Source organism: Molothrus aeneus, chromosome 9 (genome assembly GCF_037042795.1).
Source record: "Molothrus aeneus isolate 106 chromosome 9, BPBGC_Maene_1.0, whole genome shotgun sequence".
In the NCBI taxonomy this organism is placed as follows: domain Eukaryota; kingdom Metazoa; phylum Chordata; class Aves; order Passeriformes; family Icteridae; genus Molothrus; species Molothrus aeneus.
The window spans coordinates 18,086,688-18,112,052 of NC_089654.1; the positions used below are offsets into that span (position 1 = coordinate 18,086,688).

Sequence of the window (25,365 nt, forward strand, 5' to 3'; positions counted from 1 at the left end):
CCAGCAAAACAGTGTTGGTGGAGCAAGGACACTAAATGAAATGACACTTGAAAATGTTCAAATTTACATTGTATGTGTGGGGAGAGAAGGCAAAAGGAAGGCAAGTCAAAGGCAGACAAAGAGGTGCCAGAGAGGGGCAAAGAGCATGATACATTCTGCACTCTAGGCAATCAATGGAATAATGTACATGTGAGTTAACTCATTAATGGCTCCTGGAGTGAATCTTAGAGATTATGAAACACCAACTGACAAGGCTCTACAAGGAAAATCTGTTTAGTAAATGCAAAAAGAAAAATCACAAACACACCCAAGCTGGTTTCAACGTTTACTTATAATTCAGCGTTCAATTCATAAATCAAGAAACAGAAGCCAGGGTATCTTTTTAATCAAAGCTTTTGCTGCTCACAATATATGGTATAAGAAATTGAACTGATAGATCATTTATTATTGTTATGAAACTAAAGGCTTTATATTCTTAAGTGGAGTAAAGCAGACAGCAATATGTTCATATTAGAAAGTTCCTACTGTGAGTGAAAAATGGATTAAAATTGAGATACTGTTTAGTAAGACAGCTAAATCTGTATTTATTTTTGGCTGTGAAACTGCTAGAACTATACACAGCACTGGCAGAAATCACCTTGCCAGTTTACCCTGTGTGTCTGTGTTTGGCAAACACAGCCTGCAGGGTGTGTAGCCCGTTTGTAGGCAATCAGATCTCTGACCTGAAACGTGTACATTCTGGAACATTAATTGGCACAATTAAAAAGTTATTTAGAGGATGAGCTTGGAGCAAAAAATGTTGCTGCTTGTCAGAATCCTGAAACGCAACCTGGATTTCCTAATAAGCCATTTTAACTGTTTGCAGAGATGATGTAAGTGTTCACTGAGGGGGGGAAAGTAAGATCAAGCCACCCATACAACACACAAATCTGAAGAGTCCAGCATGTGTCAGTGCAAAGCAAATTTATTCTATAAAGTGACTAGTGTGAAAAAGAATTAGAAAGGATTATAAAAATACACTACCATATGTTGTAGTAGTTGAAAGTGATTAATCCAGTTCTTAAATCCTATTTTAAACTCTCTTTCATTTCTGTCTATAGAAAAATAGAAGCCACATTGCTTTGTTTGCATGCTATGTAGTTAATTACATCTTCTAAGAAACTCTTTTAAAACTAAATGTAATGTTTAATTACAAAATGCTCTCCTTGAAAACAGTTAGCTTGTACATTGATTTGTAGTTCATTAAAAATGCTTTCTTAATTATATTTCCAGCCAGAAAATGCACAGAGATTAAAGAGACTATAGAGAAGTTTTGAAATCACAGCATGAATTGAAACAAGAAAGTTACACTTCAAATAGCGGACAACTGACAGCCACGACCACCTTTCTGTAATTTCAAAACTTAAATGTTGCAAAAATAATAATTGGAAAGCAGTTTTCACTGTACCATCTATCGGGATAACACGTTATATAGGAGAAGATTTGCAAGGGCTAATTAGAAAGCAAATCAATGGCATCAAAGCAGGGCGAGGCTGCCCTGGCTCAGCGCGCGGGGCTCACGGCCAAGGGCAGCCCGCGCCGGGGCTCGTAGGGGGTTGTCCTGGAAACCATGCGGATGCAGTCGATGACAGGGCACACGCTGAGACACAGGGTGCAGCCCGTGCAGCTGTCACTCACCGTGGGCAGGTGCGTCTCGGGATCAAACTGGATAGCCTGCAAGCAGGAATGAACATTATTGATGGCACGCGCGGGAAAGGTCAGAGCTGCTCCCATCCTTGGGTCGGCATCTCCTGCGCTGCAGCACTTGGAGACACCTCGGTGTGACTCTGCACTGCAGCTATAGCAACTGCTCCACTGGCAGGGAACAAAACAACCCCTCTCCAGACACTGGAATTAGAGAGGTGGGCCAAATTACACCTCGGCAAAAGCTCACGGGCCACAGGGACTGGTTACAAAAGGAGGAGTTTGCTCCACAATATTTAAACTCCCAGAGGGTATTTCTCCTTGATGGAAAGGAAGTATTTCCCAAGCTAGCAATGTGCTGGGGTCATTGGTTTAGAGGAGACACCAGACCACACCTGCACAGCTTCAGTACAATGCCCATCACAAGGCATTCTTTTGACTTTTATTCTCAGCACAGCATAAACAATCTAATTAATAAACAGCAGAGAAAAACACAGCTTATTGTGTCTCATGTGATTACTTTTCTTTGCAAATCTTTGAAAGGAATATCAGAGTTTGGGGCAGGCAGAGCTTGCTTTAGTTCTCACGTTCCATGCAGTGAATCCTCATTACCAATTAGGGTGATAAGTGTATTTGAATGTGAAATAACAGTTGCAGTCTCAATGATATAAGTTCCTGGTTATAATGGAAATGGCAACTAAAAGGAAAAAAAAGCTTCACGAAACCACAAAATGTCAATATCTAAGAAGCAAGACTAGAAAAGTAAAAAATTTTAAAAAGCACCAGAAAGACTGAATATCCACTTTGAAGAGTTTAGGAGGGAAAATGAGACCTGAAAGTTGAACTCTGGCAAACAAGCAGTGCCTTAGCAAATCTCCCTGACCACTGTCAGCATCTGGGGGAGGCAGGGGAGTGATGGGATGTACTAGTGCTGCTGTGGGTTGGCTCCTAAGGCAGATTTGAGGCATTTGGGGTTTCATTTACTAGGAAGGCACAGAAGTTGCTGTAGCAACCAGCAAGGGCACAAAGTCTGTAGTAACTGCTCTGGATCTCTGAGTTTTACTTTAGCTTGAGCACAAAGAGAGCTCTGGCTTGTGAGTATTTAAGGAGGACTCCTTTCTTTCTCTCTCCCTAACAACAATGCACATCTTGAAAGGGAGTTCAAAGAGGGAGAGCAAGTCAGGACTACAGTGCTGACTTTAAATTAAGGAAAGCTTTTCTGCTGGAGTCATACAAGGTGACAGCTGCGTAGAGCAGCATGGATATTTCTGAAACAAAGGGAAGCATATAGCAGATGCTGTTTTGAAGGTGAGGGGGGTTGTTTTTGATTTATTTGCAATTAAGAACTCCTTTGCAATTCTGTTCAAGTAATTTCTTTTCAATTTCCTTAATTAAATAAGGAAAAAGCATTTTTCTTTAATTTTTCTTTTGTGCTTAGAAAACATTCTTGGGGTTTAAACTTTGGTTCTTTTGGTGCTGATTTTTATTTCCAGTTATAGAAAATAAAATCTACTAAATCTAAATCCAATCTTTTGCTCTCTAAGGGCTATATGAAAAATATAATTCTTATGATAAATCTGATGTAAGGGGAAAGGTGAAGATTGCAATGTCAAGAAGAAATTTAGACAGTTAAAAGGCTACTATAGTAATCTATTTTTGGAAAAAAACACCATTAATTTTCTTGTATCAGCAGAAAAAACCTTTGCTCTGAAATACTTCTTTCAAAATGCAGTTGATTTACAATGGAAGACTTCTTTCTGTGACTTTATGTAGTTCAAGTCATCAGACCTATTATTGGTTAGACTGAATTCAAGACAAACAAAAACTCACAGTGTCCAGAGAATACTTGGTGCTCAATTAAAGTATTTGTTTTTGACAAGCTCATCTCAGACTAAGATGTATGGAAACACCCATGTAGAAATGACTGTTTGCTGCATATTGGATTCCATGAAAGTTTTGCTAGACCATATTTTGATTTTCTTAAAGAGAATGAATCCTCTTGTACTGTCTTTTCTACTGCAGACCAGTCCATCAGCTCCAGTGGACATGGCATGGAATGGCACCTAGACATGCTGATATGTTTCATACAACTTGCTACCATATTGAGCAATCAGAAATACTTTGCTGCAAATAGGAGTCTCAGCTCAAAATTGGGCCATTTTCTGGTCACAATGATTTCTGCAAGCTTCAACCTGCTGCTCAAAAAACCCTGGCAGTTATCCTGGAGAAAGGATTTGTAACTCAATCAAGATCAAAACAAAACCCCCTCTGCCTGAAACCTGAATTAATTTGGTTACTCTGAGGGAACAAGAACTGGGTTTCTTAAAAAACATTTGGCAATAAGACCAGCCCATGTCTCCCCACAGCCCCTTGGTGGGAAGGGATGTGTTCTTCCTTTCTCTCTCATGAACCTGAAAACGATCAAGAGCTGTATTTACTGCCATTCAACTTGGGGCTTCTTCATTTCTTCCCCTTACAAAGAGCCCCAGTTGCAGTCAGGGCCCTGTGACAGTGACGTGATCTGTGCAGCCCCCAGGACCAGCCCTGCTTGGGCAGGGCTCGTGAGCCAGAGCCTGGGAGCATGATGGGCTCTGAATTCAACATTTTGGGCATCTGTTTGTACCACCTGCTCATTAACAGAAGGTGAATTCTTTCTTCCCAGCAGCAGAAAGATAACTCATCGTGCCTTTCTGCTAATTACAGCTGTGCTCTTACCTGGTAGCCAGAATCATTACAGGTCATGTAGCATTTGCCACAGTTGATACACATTTCCTCGTCAATCAGAGCCACAACTTGCTCTGTGTTGCACAGATCACCATATGTTCCAATATACTGCAGTGCTTTTCCAATTACATCCTAGGGGAAAAAAAAAGTTATTGACTCGTTTATAAGGTACCTAGGCAGTCTCCACAGCTGCACTGGAGAGCTAGCTCTCTAGTACTTCAACAAGGAAGATTTGGCCATGCATTTTGATGATGGTTAGGATTTTTCTTATAAATTTCCAAATGGCTGACCTTCATACCCCCTCAAAAATACAAAGCATTTTCCATACAGGCACATTTTGAACAGTACTAGAAGCACACGTTGTGTACAAACATGTTCTACAAATAGGTTACATATTTAGTACTTGATTTTGCATGTGCTGTCGTTTTGCCATGATTCGGTGAAACTTCAAGGAACAAAATGGAATGTAAACAGGAGTGACATGCTCTAATCAGATCATCTTTGGTCATTTCTCACTAGCACAGATTTAAGAACTCACAGCAAGGAAAAAAAAAAAACTGAGAGAGAACAACAATAGCTCTTCTCTCTTTACCAAGGTGCACAAATGACATGATCATCAATTTATTGCAAATACTGCACAGAAGTAAGCTCTGGGTCTAATCCTGCAAGATCAGTTAACTTCACAAGTAGGAACTTGCTGCATCAACCTTACACATCAGTGCTGCAAAAGGTGTATGCCAGCACAGCATACACCAAAAAGGAAAGCTCTGCTACATAAATTAAATGCAGAAATGAGTCCAACCTTGTCTTCCTAGTCTGCTAAGAACTTGAAAACCCAGCACTACTTTGAAAGAATAAGGTCTACCTGGTCTTCAGCACTTGTACAATAGTATCTTTATGCAAAGAGACGAACTTCTTTGTTCACTGGATGCAGTATTAGCATCTATGGAGTTTCTCCTAGTGACTGTTGAGTTAGAAAATTCAACCAAATCCTGTGCCCAGGAAGAAAGACTGGCAAATTGTACTATTTTCTTGTTCCAGAAACACTCAAATGTTTTCTCTCTGCCAAACCCCACAGTTGCTGCCATGTGAAATACCTTGGTTGCATTCATTCAATACTAAAAGCCTTCAGTTCTTCTCAGCAACCTGCAGAGAACATTAATGCTCTTTCAGCATAAAACAGCTATGGCACATTGCTAAAGGCAGCATGATGAGTGTGGACAGATGACTGTGAGCAAGTTATCACAGCTTAATGAGTTAACACTCCTCACTCGAGCTGTGCAAGCTGATTTTGTGCATGGTCCAAAATCACTGCAAATTTGAAGTAAAATCTGTTTGCTTAAACTACTGTAAAAGGTCAATTAACTACTATGAAAGTGTTTCAGCTAATGTATTTTACTAGAAGCAGACTTGAACTCGAAGCCCTTTACTGACTCTACTGATGAACTATGGTAACTAAATAAAATGTGATCTCCTAGGAACTGCTTACACCCCCATCTTTTCATGTCCCGTTCTTAATCAGAAACATTAATGGATTTACTGGATTTACAACAGTTTTCAGGTGTTTGCAGTCTTCTGTGTCAGCTGAAATACTATAGTGGTAGACTTCAGCTCCAGTTTGTTTCAGCTCTCATGTAGGCTTGTCTGTCACCAAGCCTTGAATTTTGAATCTGCTACAGGTTTCAAAATACACATGTTTTTGTGTGATCTGCTGGCCCCAGCAATGCTAACTATTCTTGAGCCTCTCTTGTGTGTATACAGCCCCCAAACATTCCACTGCCACAAATCCACATTGCCTGCAAGTATGAGCTATGTGCTCAAGAATGTAAAGAAATTATGTAAAACCTGCACAAGACACAATGGAGTAGCTTTCCACTGCCTGCTTGTGTTGCAAAAGTATAAACAGGGGGAGATTCCTGATAGTGAAGAGCTTTTCAGTCTAAAAAGCCATATGTTTAAAAAGCATAGGTCATTTTCTCAGGGAGGTTCTGGATTCATATTTATATTCTTTAAATATTGTTTGGATGTTAACAAAACCCACAGAGCTCAAGTGGGTTGCAGAGATGTACTACTCCAGTAACCACGGAATGGAGTGTGTTGCTTATGAGAGAAGACAACAAGAACCTTAGAAGATGTTTAGCCTGGGAAGCTGATGGCAGAGCAGGAATATAATGTCTCTCTCTATATATACATCAGGGAGGAAAAAGGGCTATTTAAGTTAAATGAAAATGTTGGCACAAGAACACACAATTGTACACCAGCCATGAATAAACTCAAAGCTAGAAATTAGAAGAGGCTTTTTAAATGGGAAAGGAGTGAGGTGGTTAATGCCCTTCTAGGGAAACAGCTGGAGGAGATGGGGAAGACAGTCCAAGGTTTAGGGTAGCATTAGATAGCTCAGGAAATTGTTGCTTGAAACAACATGATCAAAATTGATTTTTCCAACTACAAACTTACAAAGGGAATAAGAAAAACAATGCATAAGGCATGGTGATTTCTGCATTTTTGACCAAGCCTCACTTCTCACAGCACACAAAAATACACTTTTGGGGACTTAGAATCCCAAATAGGGAGCATGATGGCACTTTAGAGGCCCGAAAGTGATTTCAAAAGACTGTGTCAATGATTTACTACTCATTTACACTCATTGGTGTTGTTTCTTTTAATCACTTCTTTCTCTCAAACAAAGACTGCAAAGTTTCAAGACATTATTGGCTAAAAAAGCAATGGTACTTAGATGTTCTGCAGGTGCACTCTTTTACAGCATCTCAGAGCTTCTTGTTTTCTCAAATCATAAATGCTTGGAACAAAATAAACAGTGCAGCAAGAAATAATTGGCTTTCACTGTTTAAAGCAGCTTACTCCAAACAGGAACTGTCTAAAATGGCACTATGGGACTCCACACTTGGTATATCTCAATGGCCTCCAGATCAAATTTGCACCGTTTACAGATTAATTTTTTTTTTTTGCCAACTGCCAGACCTGCAAACAGAAGCCAGGTACTGAAAGTCAAGCTGTGTTCTTTCTGGGCTTATGCATTAGCAGCAGCAATTTAAAAGAAAAAACAAACACCAAAACAAAACAACCCAAAAAACCTCCAAAACTGGAAGTTAAATCTGCACCTCTGTGACAGCAGGGACCTAGAGTACTCTTTTTAATGACTGTTGTGCTCTCCTCCTCTTCTCAACATAACTGAAAAAACTGGGAAAGGAATCTAGTCCTGCAACTGGAACTGTCAGGGAATTCAGTTGCTATGGAGAGAATCAGAGCAGAATCCATTAGTTTTATGTTACTAATGAATACAGAAAAAACATTCTTTTTGTCACTAAGCTAAGCAGATGTGGGTTTGAGTATAAACAAGGAGAAGATCTGTTCAGCAGGATATTAGTTTTGCAATTCTGCAATAGGTGCATTTTAATGTTAATGTATCAACCATTTTATGATGATTAGCTTTTCATTAGTCATCATATTAGTGAACCTCGATTTGTAAATACAATTCGTGGTTCAGCTCTGGTCCTTGTAGACCTGCTGTGTCCATGATCATGCAGATGCTTTTGTAAAAGACCATGCTGTGTTCTAGAGATGATGAACATCACAGGCCTCTGATTAGAAAGCAATGCACAGTGCAGGTACTGCATGTCATGGAGCAAGTCAAAGGGAACACACATTAGGGAGGTACCTGCCTTCCACCTGATCTTTTTTGGCAATAAAGGTGAGACATGGCCAGAGAGCAAGAGATGAAAAGAAGAAACGTTAGAAATAAAACTATGGATTAAAAAATAAAAAGTCACTAGAATCTGAGGGTACATGACCAAGGTCAATTTACAGTAAAGTAGCTTAAAAAATACATAAAACTAACTTTTCTTGAAAGATTACAGACACTTTGCCAATACTTAAAAAAGGCTACAAAAGGTACTCTGGGCTTTAGGGACCTCTAAGCCTTGTTTTCAGTATTACAGCTGCAATGCTACCTAAAGTGGGCCTTAAAAAATAATTCAAATCATAGAATCATATCATATCACGCAATATCCTGAGTTGGAAGGGACCCACATCATTGAGTCCAATTACTGGCTGTGCACAGGACAATCCCAAAAAAATCACACTGCTTGCCTGTGAGTCCACTTGTCCACTTAAATAAACCTTTGTGACACAATTCAATATGGTTTCTATAATGAAAATTATGCTTCTTGTATTGATCACAATTATTTATGAAGACTGTGAAGTAATAAATTAAAAAAGAAAACTCTTAAAAAACCAAAACCCTAGTAATTTTAATGTTTGACAAGGCATCTGACAGAGGCCTGTGACACAAGAGAGCTCTGAAATTAACTAGCCATGAAGTGGCTAAACAGAGCAAAATGTTCAGAAAGGGTAAAGCATTAGCAAAACAAAGTGTCTCAATTTTCTGGTTTAGCTATGATGTTGTTTAATATGCTTGAGTGTGTTTCAGGAAAAGCTTTGAACCAGAAGACTGTAAGGCTGATAAATCCAAGGAACCTGTAGATATTTTATAGCACTAGATGAACAGGTACTATCACAGTGAAAAAATGCAGTTCGACAAGCAGCTGATTCAGCAAAAGTAAGTAACTTTTGCTGAACTTGCCAACAGATACATTCTAGAATAAAGAAAAACAGGGTGGGAGACACCACTGACAGCTCATGGAACTGTCCTGATCAGAGGCAAACTAGCCCCCATAACTACTGCAGTGCTGTTGTTCCAATTAATCAGCCATGATGTGGAATATGCAGCCATTCCAGGGTTACCAACAGAAGCAGAGTGCCCTGGAGCACTGGGCAATGACTAATGGGATGAAATTTAACAACTCCAAGTGCCAGATTCTGCACTAAGGACAGAGTAACACGAGGCAGAAATACAACCAGAGCAGAGGAAAGGAAGAGAAGAGAAGAGAAGAGAAGAGAAGAGAAGAGAAGAGAAGAGAAGAGAAGAGAAGAGAAGAGAAGAGAAGAGAAGAGAAGAAGACCATTATGAGCTATTGCAGGGGAGATTATTTCTGTGATTCATGTTTTAGTAAATACTTGGGAGAATCAGCCTTAGACTCCCATAAATTATGGGAGACACATGTATAGTTCTACCTGAAATATGAAACATCTCCACACTTATGATGAAGATTACAATATGGCCTTTTCCAGGCAGGCAAGCACAAGGTAAAACTGCTCATGTTAAACACACAGATATATGCCAGGAAGGATCCAAATGGTACAAAATAGTTATGGCAAAATAGAGCTGTCCTTACTTCACTATTCCTCACCTCCCAAGAGACTTTTAGAGATTTATCACAGCACTGGACTAAATGTGGCTTATGCCTCCTGCAGTGCTGGCTTTTAGACGGGTATTTACACATCAGCAAAGAAAGACTTGCATATTTGTATGTGCAAAAGACCATGTAAATGTATCTGTACCAACAAGGGTGAAAAAAATCTCAAACAAAAGGCATTTAAGCTTGAGGATCTCTGTGGATATTTTTCCAGCAGGTGGAACAGCATGTCATGCCCTAGCTAAGAGAGCTATGCCAGAATGTTTGAAATACCGAACAATCTCTACAGCCAGGCTTCCGGAATAAAAAAAAGGAGGAAATAAAATAAGCAGATAAATGGTGACTGAATATTGTGGTATGGGCCCTGAAGGACAAAGAACTAAATTATTAGGAAGAAAAACATGGGATCATGTAAGGAAAGAAATTAAAGCAATAAGGAGGCAACCTGAGGTAGGCAAATACATCTGTGGGAGCTGTACAAAACTGCAACTGAAAAGAAAAGATCCAGGGCACATAGCCATATGAGCACAATTTCTAATATTACAGACTAGTGAGAAAAGAATAAACAACTCTGCCAAATATCAAAATATGCAGTTTCAATTAATATTGGAAAATAGAGAAAAAAAAGCAATAAGCCATGTGAAAAGACATCCAAAAATAAATTAGATTTTGGATAATCACAGAGGGGTTTTAAATTGACAAATAAATGGCAATTTGAAAGCATGTGGAATTTATATAAGTGTTGGAATTTATATATCACCAACCCAACAGCCAATTAGATGGATGAGGAAATTTTGGTGAGGCATCAGGAAATTTGTAGCAACCCCCCAAAAATACAACCAGACAAAGGTCATAGCCCTTTCAAGGGCACCTATCTCTCTTTTAGGTACAACAATGGGGTCTAGGGTGCCCCCAGAGCACCCTAGAGCTTTCTCTTTTTCAGGCTGAACAACCAGAAGTCTCTCTGTCTACATAGGAAAGTGCTCCTGCTGTTTGATCATCTTGGTCACTCTCTGAGGGCTTCTGTGTTGTGCCTGAGTTTGTCCAGGAGCTACTGTACACCTCTGCAGGCCTCTGGGAATTTTTCCCTGACTTCCTCTTTGTTGGGGTGCATCACTCCTGAGCCTGGGGGAGATGATCCTTGAATATTACCAGTTTGCTTGAGCCTCTCTTGCCTCCAGGGCTTTATTTCATGGTCCTCTATCAAGCAGATCCCTGAAGAGGCCATATTCTCACTCCTCCCTGTGACTGAAATTGCTGTTTTTTCCGCTTTTAAAAGACATTATCCCAGAGGTGCTGCCATGGCTGCTGCTGGGCTTGGCCTTGGCCAGTGGTGGGTCTGTCCTGCAGCTCTGCCAGGCTCTGTCAGGCCCTGGGGAGCTTCCAGCAGCTTCTCACGAAGCCACCCTGCAGCCCCAGCTCTGTCAAAGCTGGCCATGCAAACCCAATGCAAGACCTCTCACTGGTGCCTTTGGCATTATGGTGAGCACATTCCCTTCAAAGGAGATGGCCAAAGACTGCCAGGAGTCTGCTTTGGCAATGCCTGGCTTCTTGTAAGAGTTTCAGGGTGAGCAAGATGATACCCTGATTTCTCTGGCTGAGAAGCTCCTCAGACACCACTCAGAAGTGTTCAATATCTGTGTAAACAAATGTGTTTGAGGGAATTCGCTTTCCTCTTCCCCTGCAATGGGCTGTCTTTTCATCTTTTTAATCTGTCTCCTACTACTTGGATCTTTTTTTGCTTTTCTACTTGGAGTTAGGCATAATAAATTATTGATCTCAATTTTTTAATGTGTTGGTTTTTTTTTCCCTGGTCTTCATGTCTGTTTTTCCCTCTTGCTAAACTTTTCCCTTCATTCAGTTTACTTGCTTTTGGATAGTTATCAGTTTTTTTTGTTTTCTGCTGTTTTCAGAAGGAAGCCATCTCATTGAAAATGCAGTTATTGGCTGTTGCTTCTTCCTTCTCTTTTTCCCTACATCAATACCCTCCCTGCAAGGAGAACAGAACCACGAAACCTCTGAGGTCAAGCAGGCTTTGAAAATGCTCATCATAGTGAGGAAAAAAGAGTAGATTGCTGTTCTTTGGAACTTTTTGTGTAGATATATATATATATATATAAGAGAACCTCAGCACTAGAGGATGGGAGGGGTTTTCAAAAGTGTGACATAAATCAAAATAAGCAATCCAAAAACCTGAGAGAGGTCTACAGAAGTGGCAAACTAATTAAATTAAACAGGAAGATGATTCAAAATTTCTCCTTGTCTGGTTCTGCCATCCCACCAGTTAGCTTGGAATACTGTAATATCAGTAAACTGCAATATTCTCTTGGGAATTATGTTGTTTTCTGAGCCACAGCTCATGTTTTATTTTATGCTTGTCCTTATTTTTTCAAGAATTCTTACACGTCTGCTCATGTACATGTCTGATATTCTCCCATATATGATGAAGACAGTCCACAAGGTCAACAGACATAATTTTCATACTGCTTTATAAAAGATCTCCATGAGAATCCTGATTTAAAAAAAAAATTTTTTTCCTATTCAGAGTTGGTGTTTAAGTGAGCTCTAAAGTGAACACCTAGAATAATTAGCTCAAGCTGTTTCATTTTATTGATATTTATTGACTACCTAAGGGAAGGGAAAAGCTTCAATGTATGGATTATGCAGTAGATAAGGGTCACAGGTTTTATTTTTACCTTGACATTTACTCATTGGTAGACGGTGGATCAGCTACTTAGACAAACATTGTCCAGCTTTAAAAGTTCAATCTCTAAACCTATGACACATCTTTTATATGTACTGAACACCAGCCTTTGCCATTGATCCTACATGAGGGATGGAGGCATTTAGCACAGTGCATGTAATCAAAAGGTATAATGCAAAACAGCTCATCCTGTAGCATTCAAGCTGAGAGAAATTCTAAACAGTTCTGCTTTGTTCTTCAAGGCATCACTCCTGCTTGATCTGCAACTACTGTTCCACTGCCAGAATATCTTCATTCTGAAAAATGACATTAGGGAAATACCTGTACACGTACATCACAAATCATTTCCCATCGATTTTGGTTAAAAGCTAGAAAGTCTGCATAAAGAGTTGTCTTTGATGCCCTCTAACAAGCTTAAAAGCAGTAATAACCAACTCAAACTGCTAGAAATGACTGTGCATGTCAACTGCCTATCACATCTTATGCATGTATTTTTGTTACCTTGATTGCTGGAATGGGTTTCTTCGGAACAAAGTGTTTTTTCTCAGGAAGCTCAGCAGCCATGTTCTGTGCCTTCAGTTTTATCTTGTTCTCAGCTATTATCTTTTTGCGTTGCTCCAGGTAAGGCCCAAAACTGGGCAGTTTCTGAAACAAAAATCAGTACACATGATTATGGTTTGTAAGTGGGTATAGTAAAAAGATGAGTCTGATCCCAAGGGTGAGATCTCAGGTCCATGTTGACTGCAACTTGCTTCTTATTCAGGAAGCTGAAATTGAAATCAGTAAGCCTGCACCAGAGTGAGAAGTGAATAAAAATCAAATATGAACATTGAGATCTGACTTGGAAATATATACTAAATATTAAAATATTAATATCTCACAGCAGAAAAATAGCTGAGTTGCAGGTTAGCATCCAACAGCCTATTATTTCCCCATTGCATACTTGCTTATATATAAAAATGTATCATGTTAAATAATTCAAATGCTAACTTTATTTCTGTTTCATTTTATACTATGTGGAAAGGTATCATAAAAGTATCAGTTTACTTAGAAGAGTTCCACCAGTATTTAAGATTGTTTGTATCAATATCTGAATAAATCAATACATACTTTTAAAACTTACAAACATATATTTGGCAGTGTGATAACAGAAGGCTGTTTTAACCTGTCAAAGTAAGGCTAACAAACACCAAATGAACTGAAACACATCATAATCTCCTAATTTTCCTCTATGTACAACTTGCAATCTTTTCTGGAACATTTAGTCCTTGAACCCAATTAAGCAAACTCCAGAGGAAGATTTCACTGAATTGCAAAACTCATGTGTCACCCAAGAACAGGAAAGAGCTGGATCAGTTTTCCTACAACACTCATCTTCCTGAACAAAAAAAAAATCCTTTTGCTTACCTGGAAGAGACACGGACAACTGTAGTGTGCCACGATCACAGATTTAGGTGAGCGAAAAACAGAAGAAAAATGGACTTTTGCTTGATGCAATAGACCATGCCTTTCCTCCCATGAAACTAGTTCCCTATTCTGCAGAAGTATTTTATCCACCTAACTCAAGCCTGTTCAGAAACTACAGCAGTACTGCAGAAAGCAGCAGGTAGTAACAGGGGATACATAGCCTGAGCAGCTGCTGGCATTAATTCATGCTAATAATACAACCTCAAAGAGCATATCGAACAAGATACGGTACTGCCGTGCTTATCAATTTTTTAACAGGGAATTTCAATGTGAATTTTAAACCCCAGATTATTTAAAAATTTAAAAATTATTATTTTTTAAAACGAAGTAAATCCAGAAGAGGTTATCCTGCTCTTCTGCTAATCCTTAGGAGAAAAATTCCTCAGTGATCTCTGTCAGTCACCATACCCAACCCTGGCACCTCAGCTCCTTGCTATGACAAACAGAAGCTTCCTTGGCTGCTGGGTTTGGGTACTCTGAGCATACAGCCAGAGGGTGACATCCTTGAAATGCTCCCCTGCTTCCAAGATTTGGTTTGTGGTCTCAACACATTTTTAACAGCAGGTCAGCTCCAGGCTCACCCTGTCCCAGAGCTCTCCAGAGGTGCCTCCTGCAGGCTGGGACTGAGCCTTGCTCTGGGTCACAGCCACAGTCTGAGCACAGCACGGCAGGATGGGGTGCTGCAGTTCCAAATGCAGAGCTAGCCTGAGTTTGCCTGCTGGCTGAGAGCTCTTATTTTGTCTGATCAATGGGAACTCTGCTCCTGCATGTCATGTTCAAGGCTTCCTTACAGGCATCAAACTTTCCTTTCTGTGCAGTTGCTGGACATGAAATGTTCTAGGACATCTTAAAATCAGGCTTTGAGAATTCCAACAAACAACAGTGAGGTGGTGGCCTTACATACTGAAGTCAAATAAGGCAGCAAAAGCAGAATTATTTTAAACAGCAAAATAAGTAGAAGGAAGAATTTGTCTAATTCCAATCTAATCAATAGGTACTAAAGCACACACAAACTCAATTCTCTATATGACTTTTAGAAAACCTAAAACTTTTCACAGAATTCTAGAAATTACAAATTTTGATAAAAAGTGTTTTTGTACGTCTACTAGGCAGAATCAACTAGAAATATATTTTTGGCTATGAATAAGTAGTAGCTGTGTCACGGAGGAACTATTTCCTCTCCATAATTTATGTGCTGATGCCAACAACTTTGGTTTGAGAGGGCAGGAGACCTGATGACAAAGCATTTTTGGATTCTTTCCTGTCTGGCCAGGAATTGAATTGCTGACTTTGAGAGTAGGTAGCAAAGCTAATTTTGCTGAGGTTTTAACTGAAGTAGTAGAGAGAGGAGACAGTTGTTCATGGCTTGACTGATTGAAGATCATCTTTGGGAACAACAGCCAAATCTTTGCAGAATAAATCCTTTACTTTTCTATATGCCAAATCTCTCAATTTCTACAGACAGAAACACTAAGAATATTGAAATTAAATAGGTGATCTAAAGAAAAGTGTGGAAAAAGAATCTATTTTTGTGAATAGGTGGAAAGTGAATCGCAAAGGTTAATTAATTTTCACAGTTGTGAGATGGAAGTATTTAGATTTTTATATCTAGCATAGCTGCTAGCTGGAATGTACAGCAGGCATTTTGAGAAGTGTGCAATGCCTTCATTTCCATAATTCAGATGTTTTGTAATGACATACATGCAGTTAAATTAAACCATATAATCCACATATTTTAAAAATAAACTATGATTAATCTACAAAACTGTCCTCCAACCTTCATATTGCCTGTGCACTGCTGTTTTTCAATCAAGAATTTGACTGCATGGAATTTAAAATAATTAAGGAAACATGTAGGTCTTGTTCCAGGCTTGGGCCCATACACAGTGTGCTTCCAGTGACTTCACAGAAGGTGACTGTGTGCCCATACAAATGGCCTGGTTATTTTGTGTTTGGGGTCTAGTAGTTCACAAGCAGCCAGGCCAAATTTCATTAAACAACACTGAAAACCAGCAATCTTTTCTATAGCAATAAATAATACATGAAAATGTAGCCTCAGGAGCTTAGGAAGGACTTATTGATGGCTCCCCTTATGAGTAATGCTCAGACATATGGAATGTTGAGGAGACTGCTTATTGTTCAGAGCTGCGGTTTCAAACATTCTGCAGTCAAAGGCCATATGAAATGGCAAGAAATATTTTAATGAAGTGTGTTACTGGATATAGCAAAGGTGGAAAAATGTTGAAATAACTGCAGAAGAGATGGATATTGAAGAGATTTTAAAATTAAATTTCCTCTAATCATTGTAGGGGACAACTTCCTGAGCACATGGGGGATTTAACAACAAAATTCCCAATGAAAGCACAAGCACAGAGCTTAGTGTGTTTAATTCTGTTTGCTTTTGTAATCTTTATACAGTAATTTTATTTTTTAAATTTCCAGATATTCCAGTGTCACTAAACTCTCCATACACTGGTATCTTTGTCAGACCAACATCTGCCTAGAAAAAACAATTAATATGAATATGTGGAGCACAGCAAGTGCTTAGAAGATTGCAACAAACAGGGTAATTAGATAATTCTTGTCTACTTATATATCTGTATCAGTGATGTCTATAGCTGCATTATTTGTATCCATCTGTCTCTATATAGACATAATTCAATGTGTTTCTGTGTTCTAACATCAAGAATGGAGTCTAAATAAATACATTCAATGGAATTATTTCATTCTTTATAATTGCATTATCACAAAACTTTAAGCTTGAAATATTTTGCTGGAGTATTTTACAGAAAGAAAACAAAAATCCAAATCCTCCCTCCCCTCTGCTTCCAAAAGCTGCCTTTTAACTGATGAACTGTATAAATCTTCAGCAACATTGTGATTTTTGTTTCAGTACTTTCTCCAGGGATTCATCATTGATGAATTTATTCTTACCAAAAAACCTAAATCCTGCTCATTTAAAGATAACAGTATCTTCCACTAAACCTGTCTCTATTCAGATATAAAAAGGCATTACCCTGCCAATAGAGAACTGACAACTTAATGAATCAACAATGAAACCTTAAGCCAGAGAGCTTTAAGGTGAGTAAGTCTGTTTTGATTATAATTTATTCACAGATCAATCTAAAGGTAATTGAGCATATTATGAACTAAAGAAGGTGCTTGTTTCCTAATGGCTAAAAGTAGAGAGAATCCTCCACTTCAGAGTGCTGCAGTTTTCATGGGCACACCAGCAAGCAGCCTAAGCACCAGACCAGGCTGGTGAACAGGGCAGTGCAATTGGCATCAGATGACCCAGACTTCATTTCTAACTTGGAAACTGATCTGATCCTTACTCTGGGAAAATCCATGTTTGTCTCCATGATGTAGTCATGGGTTGCTTATCTGGGACCTGTCTGCTCCTAAGGGGCTGGATGCCATCTACTGTTAGAAGACACAGATTTCAGCTGGCACAGTGTATTGGGTTTGCATGGCAAGGTTTTGGTAGTGGTGGGCTACAGGGGTTCAGGGAGAGGCTTCTCCTGTGTCTGACTGAGCCAAGGGCAGCTGGCTCCAAGAGGGACCTGCTGCTGGCCAGGGCTGGGCCCATCAGGAATGGTGGGAGTGCCTCTGGGATAACATGAATACCTCACTAGCAAAAGGAACAGGAGGGAAAATGTGGGGCTGCTACTGAATGGAAAAAGGAACCTTGCAAGGGGTTGCAAAGGAGGCTGAGATACTGAACACCTTCTTTGAAGTCTTCTCTTCCAAATCCAGCCCTCAGGAATCCTTGACCCAGGAAAGGGAAAGCAGGGAGAAGGTCTGGAGAAAGAAAGACTTCTCCTCAGTAAAAGAGGATTGGGTTAGAGACCATTTAGTCAAATGTGACATCCAAGTCATGGACCCTGATGGGATGCACCCACAAATACTGAGGAACTGCCAGAGACCATTGCTCGATCATCTTACAAATGTCATGGCAGTCAGGAGAGATGCCTGAGAACTGGGAGAAAGCAAATGCCACACCAGTCTTCAGAAAGGACAAGGAGCACACAGGGAACAACCTGAGGCTGGTCAGCCTCACCTCAAACCCTGGAAAGGTGATGGAATGGCTGATCCTGGACACCATCTCTAGGCAAGGGGAAGACAAGAAGGTCATCAGGACTAGTCAGCATGAATTCATCAAGGGAAAATAATGATTAACCAACCTGATTGCCATGGCCCAGAAGCCTTTTATTATATTTTCTGTCCCCTGTTCAGTTGAGGAGGGGAGTGATAGAGCAGCTTTGGTGGGCACTCAACATCCAGCCAGGCTCAGCTCACCATGCACAGTTAAGTGTCATCATAAACCAAAAATAAGCAACAGCCTCCTACAGTACTCAGTGGATATGAAGTGTATGCTAATGAGATGGCAGCAAAAAGGACACTAGAACACAGTAATTTTAACTAAAGGATTATCAGAGGAAAGTGGTCACAAGGTAAAGGAAGAACTTACATAAGTATTTCTAGGGATCACTGGCTAATGAACATTTTGGGTAGCAGTATCATTTAATGATGAGGCAAAATATTTTAAAAATACTGTTTCTATCATGTGTGAATTTCCCACATTGAATGTAATTATATCATTCCTTTTATACTTGAGTCTTGTCTCCAGACTAAGGTCTGAAAGTGTGTATGTGTTCATGTGCTCCAATACCTCCTTTGCACTTTCAGCATGTCAACAATTTTAAGTGACACAATGTCCCTCATGAATCTGGAAATGAAACTGAAGCCAAATTGTCTTTTATCACATACTTTATGTTTTTAAAATGTGGAAGTCTCTACTTGCACATAGCAAAAATAGGTGAGAACAAAAATAAAGACTGAAAAATATTTGACAAACTGAACTGATTAAAGAGAGTACAAATTGCACTGCTGAAATATCTTCTACTGGTTGCAGTAGAGATGCACGAAACAAAGGTCCACATGTTTAATAGCTACGTAAACAGATGGAAAATTGTCACAGCAAATCTTTGCCACACAGTAGCAAGCACTAGCGTGTTTTAGAAATCAAACAAGAGGTGACTCTTCTCTATGTCTTGTTTTTCTGAATAGATCTTTCTCTCAAATCTCTTAATCAACAGCTTTCCCTCAGAGGACAGAATAAAGGAGGAGAAAATACAAATTTTCTTAATGATTGGTAAGACAAAGCTGATCAATGACCTTGGCAGAATCACAGAGTGGCTGAAATTGGAAAGAATGTCTTGAGGTCATCCAGTCCAAGTCCCTGCTCAGAGCAGCATCAGCTACAGCAGCTTCCACAGTTTGTCTGTGGGAGGCAGTGCTGAAAGCCTTGCTAAAGGGAACGCCCGCTGCCCTCTCATCTACCCAGCCAGTCATTTCCCCCCCATAACTCCGTGCTGACTACTCCTTTCCTATGAAGAACAGCTGATCTGTGGTTGGTTTTACTATCCTCCCCAAATGCCACTTTCTTCTGTAAATGAGCAGAAAATCTGGGCTTCATCCCTTTGCTGCCTCAGTGGGACTACATCTGGGAAGGTTTCTCACTGGCTTCAGAGAACTAGGAAGACAAACAGCAAGGCAGGTAAAATCTAAGAGGAAACACCAGGGGAGGCTTCACAGCCAAAGAAACTTCACTACCTCAGACACAGTTAAAGGTGTGAAGATTGCAGACATGAATTAATAGCTTTGAGGAGAGTAAAACAGGTGAATCTCTGAATGTGGGAGCATGGTATGGAAAGGCAATCAGATAAGGGAAACATTAACATTTAGGTGAGGTAGACAGTTGCCCTGCCCAGGAGCTACGAGAATTTAAATTAGGTTTGTATAGGTAATTTCATATGTCCACAGCACAAAGCTTTTAGTAAAGTTTAACCTGCATTTGTTCATGGAAAACCTTTATTTGTGGTGTATGAAGTTTTCCAGAAAAAGTTTAAATTTTAATATTTTTTCCCCCACTTGATTTTGAATCCTTATTTATTCTTTCTAAAGTCTGATGTGCTCAAAATGGCTGCATATAATTAAATCCTCATTACATACTGTATGGGTATGTAATACTTGCAGTACATACTTTACACTATGCTACAATTTCCAAGCAGTGGTCTGCCTCCATCCTTTTGCAACTTTACAACAATAACAACAGAAAGATTACTGTAAAGTTTCCTGAAACAGTATCTGCTTTCTTCCTTGTTCTCAGAGAATACAATGAAACATGACTCCAACATTTCCAGAGAGAAAGAAAACACAAGGTCCCAGTAACAAAAGCAGCACCAGTAACAGCAACAAAATCTCGTCACAATGTCAAGGTAGCTGGTGTTTCTTCTGGGAAAATAAACAAAAAACCAAACCAAAAACCCAACAAGAACAACAACAGCTGAATTCTGTTCCTCTGAAGGTGGCAAATAATACACATTTTCATATTCATAGATATATGGAGAGAATATTTTGCACAAGCTTTCCTCACGGGTAAGGTTAACTAATGAATGTAAAGCTTAACTAATGAAAACTATGTGTGGCAATGGAGAAAGTGAAGCTACAAATTGTTACCCTGCAAGACATTCTTATTCTTTCAGGCATTCAAAGCTAAATCCTCTTACATAGTTGCTTTTCTCAGTGTCTGTCCCATACACTGCCATGGTCAGAGCTGGCACTAGGGCTCATGTCAGGGAATCCTGCAAGAGTCCTCCCACAGGGCAGAAGAGTGTCACGCAGAGGATGGGATACTTTATCAGTTTCCACCTGATAGAGAGTTTCTTGGGCCAACATCAGTTGTTGCAGTCCCTGGAGCTGCTGTGGTTGCATTAGCAAGAAGCCACAAGAACTTTGTTGCTTGTGTTAAAGGGTTCCCATGGCTCTGTTTCTTAGAGGTGATACATTCCTGGCATCAGTGCCTTTAATGATGTGGGAATGCCATCAAAATAAAGGACAGAACACAACAATTATTCAGAAAAAAGACTCTGCCTTTCAGTTGGTGGTTTGTTTTTTGTTTTTTTTTTTTTTTGGAACTTTTATTTGCTTGGTAAACAGCCCTGTCTCAGTAATCTGCAATTACCGCCCATATACTTGTTCTGTAACCTCTGCTGCCCACAGCATGTGTATATACCATTGCATTTAGTTACTCAACTATTCTGCCTGCTCTTTAAACCATGATTATTTGAAGTGGGTGAGCTAACCCCCAGCCTTTCAGTAACTCTGAGTCTAAACAGAACAATAATGTGTGTTCTAGGGAAACACATTGCAGTGACCTCACCATGAGATACACAGTGCCATGCTTGAATGTGCAGATAAAAATATTATTTAAAATAACAATTATTTCTCCTTTTGTAATTTTTCTAACACTGACACAATTTTCTCTTCTAGCTCCAAATTAGAAATGAATTATTCTTCATGTTCTAACTCAAATGTTTGGTTTGTATACACCAAGTGAGGGAAAAGATTTTAGGATTAAAGGTTTACTACAGTGTAGCAACGACTTACATGCTACAAATGTACCGAAGTAATGAAATATTCATCAATAAAACAAAAAAGAGTTAATATTTGAAGCAAGCTTAGACATTTACAATCAAAAACCAGGATGACATAGATGATAAAGAAAATGTTACCTTCTGGGGTAAAGAAAAGAAGATACTGATACACATTACTGTGCTACTTCATGAACATCTGGCAGTCTGTCACTTAATAGACAACAACATCTTCTCTAAACAGAAGAGACTTGAATTCATCAGGGATTCCTGTAGTACAGTATGTGCTTAACTTAAGTACCTGCTTTCTGTGATTTCCATAGATTACCATATTCATGACACTGTGGAGTGAAAGCATTCTTCTCACTCTCTAACCAGAACATGGAAAAGAAATTAAAACATTGGCAGGCACTTTGTCTCCAGTTTGTTGGACACGTGAGGAAAGGACTTTCCACCCATTTATGCAGATGAAATTCTGTCAGCTAAGCAGCAGCATAAAGAAGATGTCAGCAGAATGGCTATTAACAAATATGTGTCAGGCAAGTAAATATAACTGTATTCAAATGTGTTTAGGAAACAGGAATCCGTACCAGTTGAGCCTTAGTGTTGGAAAAAACTTTTTTCAAGCAAGATTTTTTACTTTCACTGATACCTAAGTAAAAATAATCAGTGCAGTATACACATTTTCATGTGTATCTATATACCATTTATACATATATCTATACATTCAGTTTATGCACTTCTTATATGAATGCTTTAAATCACATTATCACATGGAAAATGTCATTGGTAGATACTTTTACCCACCTTCTCCAAACTGCCTGGTAACTCAGTTGTTGAGACCACTGCTAAAATCATGTTTATTTGGATTTAACCATTATCTTCTGGGGCTACATGTACTGATGGGATTGACTCCAGCAGTCCTAGAACTGTGTGTTTTCTAGGCCCTTTCAAAGAAGCCTCAGAGATGCCAGCTAGACTATTAAAAGGGAAGAATAAATCTTGTCTTCCAACGATGAGAAAGCATGGATATCCTTGCTGCTATAGTGGTTACCAACGGGCCACTCCATCACAGATACTGCTGACCCAGCAAGGTGAGCATTAAGCTGAGTTTGCCAATTCCACTTGTGCTAAATGAGCTGGGCCAGGCACCAGGAGCAGCATAGCCCTGTGTGAGAACTCTGAGGCTAAGGAAGCTGCATTTAAGGTGCCTAAATGACCCATTTGAATCAGTTCAAGGGCTCCTTGAGCAGCTCAACATTTTACCACAGAGCCCACCAATTTATCCCTGTGGCCAGGAGGAGATGAAAAGAGCAATATCTCCATCTGCCTTAGCTTTTCCACTTCCAATCCAGCATCCCCTGGTGGAAATACAGCTCCAGACCCTGCATTACTCATCAATAGCCTATGTGTGCACTAGGGCCATAGAAAGCATTCCCAGACCAGTCAGTATTGCCCACCAGATTCATGCTCTCAGGGGAATGGGAGACTGAACAGAGAGGGCAACCTCCTCTTCCAGACTCTGGAGAAATTGAGATTCTGGAAGCCACTCTACAAGGCTTTCAGTACATTCAGTAAAATAACAAATGCTTCCCCTGTGTGCAAAGAAAGTGCATTTCCACCATTGCTGTATGTGTTTCAGCTGCAAATTTGCCTGTCAAGTACTTTCTGCTAGCAATCAAACCTTCCAAAAGAGGTAAGAGCCTACACTTTTCCCATCTGCTGGATCCTTTGCAGATTTTTGTTTTGATTTTTGTTTATCCTGTCTTTTTGTTTTGATTATTTTTTTTTGCATGGAAGCTCCAGACTTATTACCAAATGTCTATACTGTAAACAGCATATAATTTAAATATATCTAGAAATAAACTCCAGTTTTCCCTGGTAGACTACACACTGCATAACTATACATATATTATTGAACTAATAGATTACTTAAATGCAAATCACTGCTAATAATTCCTATCTAAGCCTTCTTCCACTTCAGATTCATTGTAATCCATCTCTTATGGCAGATGAACTACAACACTTATCCTCCTCCTGCACAGACTACAATACTTTCCCTCATTCATCTCTCACACATGTAATCCTTCCATCTCTACTTCACACAATCCTAATTTAAATGTAAAGTATTCAGTGCAGACAAAAGAGCTCTAGTCAACTCTTGCAGTTATGACCAAGGAGCCTACTGCTGCCTTTTAGTCCTCATATTCAGTAACACAATGCCTTTCATCATCACCTCAATATCCTAAACTCACTAAATCTCATGCTAAGAGTCATAATACAAATAGTTCTAGCATTAATAGCAAGTACTTCTACCCTCAATAGTCAAACCTCCCACTTCAGTTGGTGAGAGGAAGGATGAGACAATGCTGAATAATCTCCTATGAAGAGTTTGGATATTCTGGTTTGATTAAGGCCTTTAAGCAGTTTTGAAAATGTGACAAAGCAACACATAACATATGACATTAAAAAAAAAGAATATAGCTAGATGAAAAAATTTGAATGGTGCAGTAAAGTGATAATAATTTTTATAATTTCAAGCTATTAAAATTTTTAAACAGATCTGAAAGGAAATAAGTAATTGCTAAACACTTTAAAATTAATGTTACATCAAACTTATGAATCAAATATAAATAAGACATTACAAAAGAGAGCTTCACTAAACTGATATAACTGCTTCTTATATCACCATCAAGTAGTGAGGAGACACTTGGTAGGTACTAAAGTAACAGACACTATATAAAACCCAAATGTATAAAACAGGGAGAGTCCTCATTAGAGTCCAAGTCCCCCACAGCGCCTCTCTTGCATATTTATCTGTCTTTTTAACAGCTAAAGTATCTAAAGTATCATTATATTCTGAATATGGCATTACAATGGTCATATATTCTAAAATGCTAATTTAATTAGATTTTCACTCAAGTCAATCAGAGAAAGAATTTGATTTTTAAAAATCTAACATGCAAATCATTAGAAATACAGATTACAGGCATCCATCACTGTACTTTAAAAAAACTATCTTGTTTTAAATTACTGTAATAGCTTTAAAATGAGTTCTGTTCATCTTGGTACTGCAAGACTTCACTGATTTGTATGCACAGTTAGGCTCAGAAGAATATGCATTCAGCCTGGCCTCTGCTATTAAGCAGAACCACAATCACATATTGCTTGAATAGACCATTCCCTTTTTCACCGCTCGTGTGCTCCTTGCAGATAAACAAAGGAGGCAGATAAACTTTACCTATCACTTTGCTCTGTGTACTCACTGTGGCTACTTGGCAGGTCAAACAGGTGACATGGCACAGGCAACCCAATAAATGCAAAGGAACTCCAGTGCTGATCCTGCAGAGCTTCTCCATGCGGCGCAGGGATTTACACTGGCTGAGCCTGGGCCCCTGTGCAGTGACTGGGGAACCAGCACCATGTCCCAGTGGCTGCCCACAGCCAAGCCACCCTTCTTGGGCATGAACACCTGGCTTCATCCCTGGAGCTGCACAGCTCCCATGAAGTGAGACAGAGCACACAGTGGACACATCTTTTGTGCTGCTTGAATAAACTGTCTTGTCTCCAGCCATTCTGCACTCAGTTCCAGAAAATAACCACAGGATAACCTCTTCACAAGTGAGTGATCCTGCAAGCCCTACAGAGCATTGCTACTGAAAAATGTGCCATATTTAAAAATCTCATCCTCATTTAAATCATGAAAAAAATTATTTTTATTTCTTCACATAATTCAACTTGTTAAAATTATGCCAGGTATTTATAGTGATTCAATCTACAGTTCAAAAACAAATCATCTGTGGCCATTTTGACCATTAAGACAGAGAGGGAAACAAAATTTTCTACTTAGTGCAGCTTCTCTACATTAATGCTGTCTACAACAGCAGTGCTGCTCTAAAGGTCACAGATGACATAATTTATGTTATTATAGATAATCCATGTCATCTGTCTGCCTGACTCTTTTTCTCCATATTTTTAGAGGTGCTGTGTATTTCAATGGATAAAGCTCCTAGGAGAGCTTCAGTCTGAGCAGCTTACAAAGGCAGGGGCAGGCACCACACAGGAGAGAATCGCT

General features: G+C 39.3%; 1 protein-coding gene across 2 annotated transcripts in view; it reads right to left on the reverse strand.

Annotated features, from left to right (window-relative positions):
• Window positions 1-312: 312 nt before the first annotated feature.
• The window catches only part of DPYD (dihydropyrimidine dehydrogenase), a 332,297-nt gene continuing 307,244 nt past the window's right edge, over window positions 313-25,365 (reverse strand). Inside the window, exons 21-23 of one of the 2 annotated variants that reach the window (XM_066555445.1) lie at window positions 12,889-13,032; window positions 4,399-4,539; window positions 313-1,713 (exon numbers count right to left, since the gene is read on the reverse strand). In XM_066555445.1, coding sequence (XP_066411542.1) covers window positions 1,543-1,713; window positions 4,399-4,539; window positions 12,889-13,032 — 456 coding nt within the window. In that variant the 3' untranslated portion in view covers window positions 313-1,542. Of the gene's footprint in view, window positions 1,714-4,398; window positions 4,540-12,888; window positions 13,033-25,365 lie in introns of those variants that run through there. The other variant, XM_066555446.1, reaches the window with a different exon arrangement.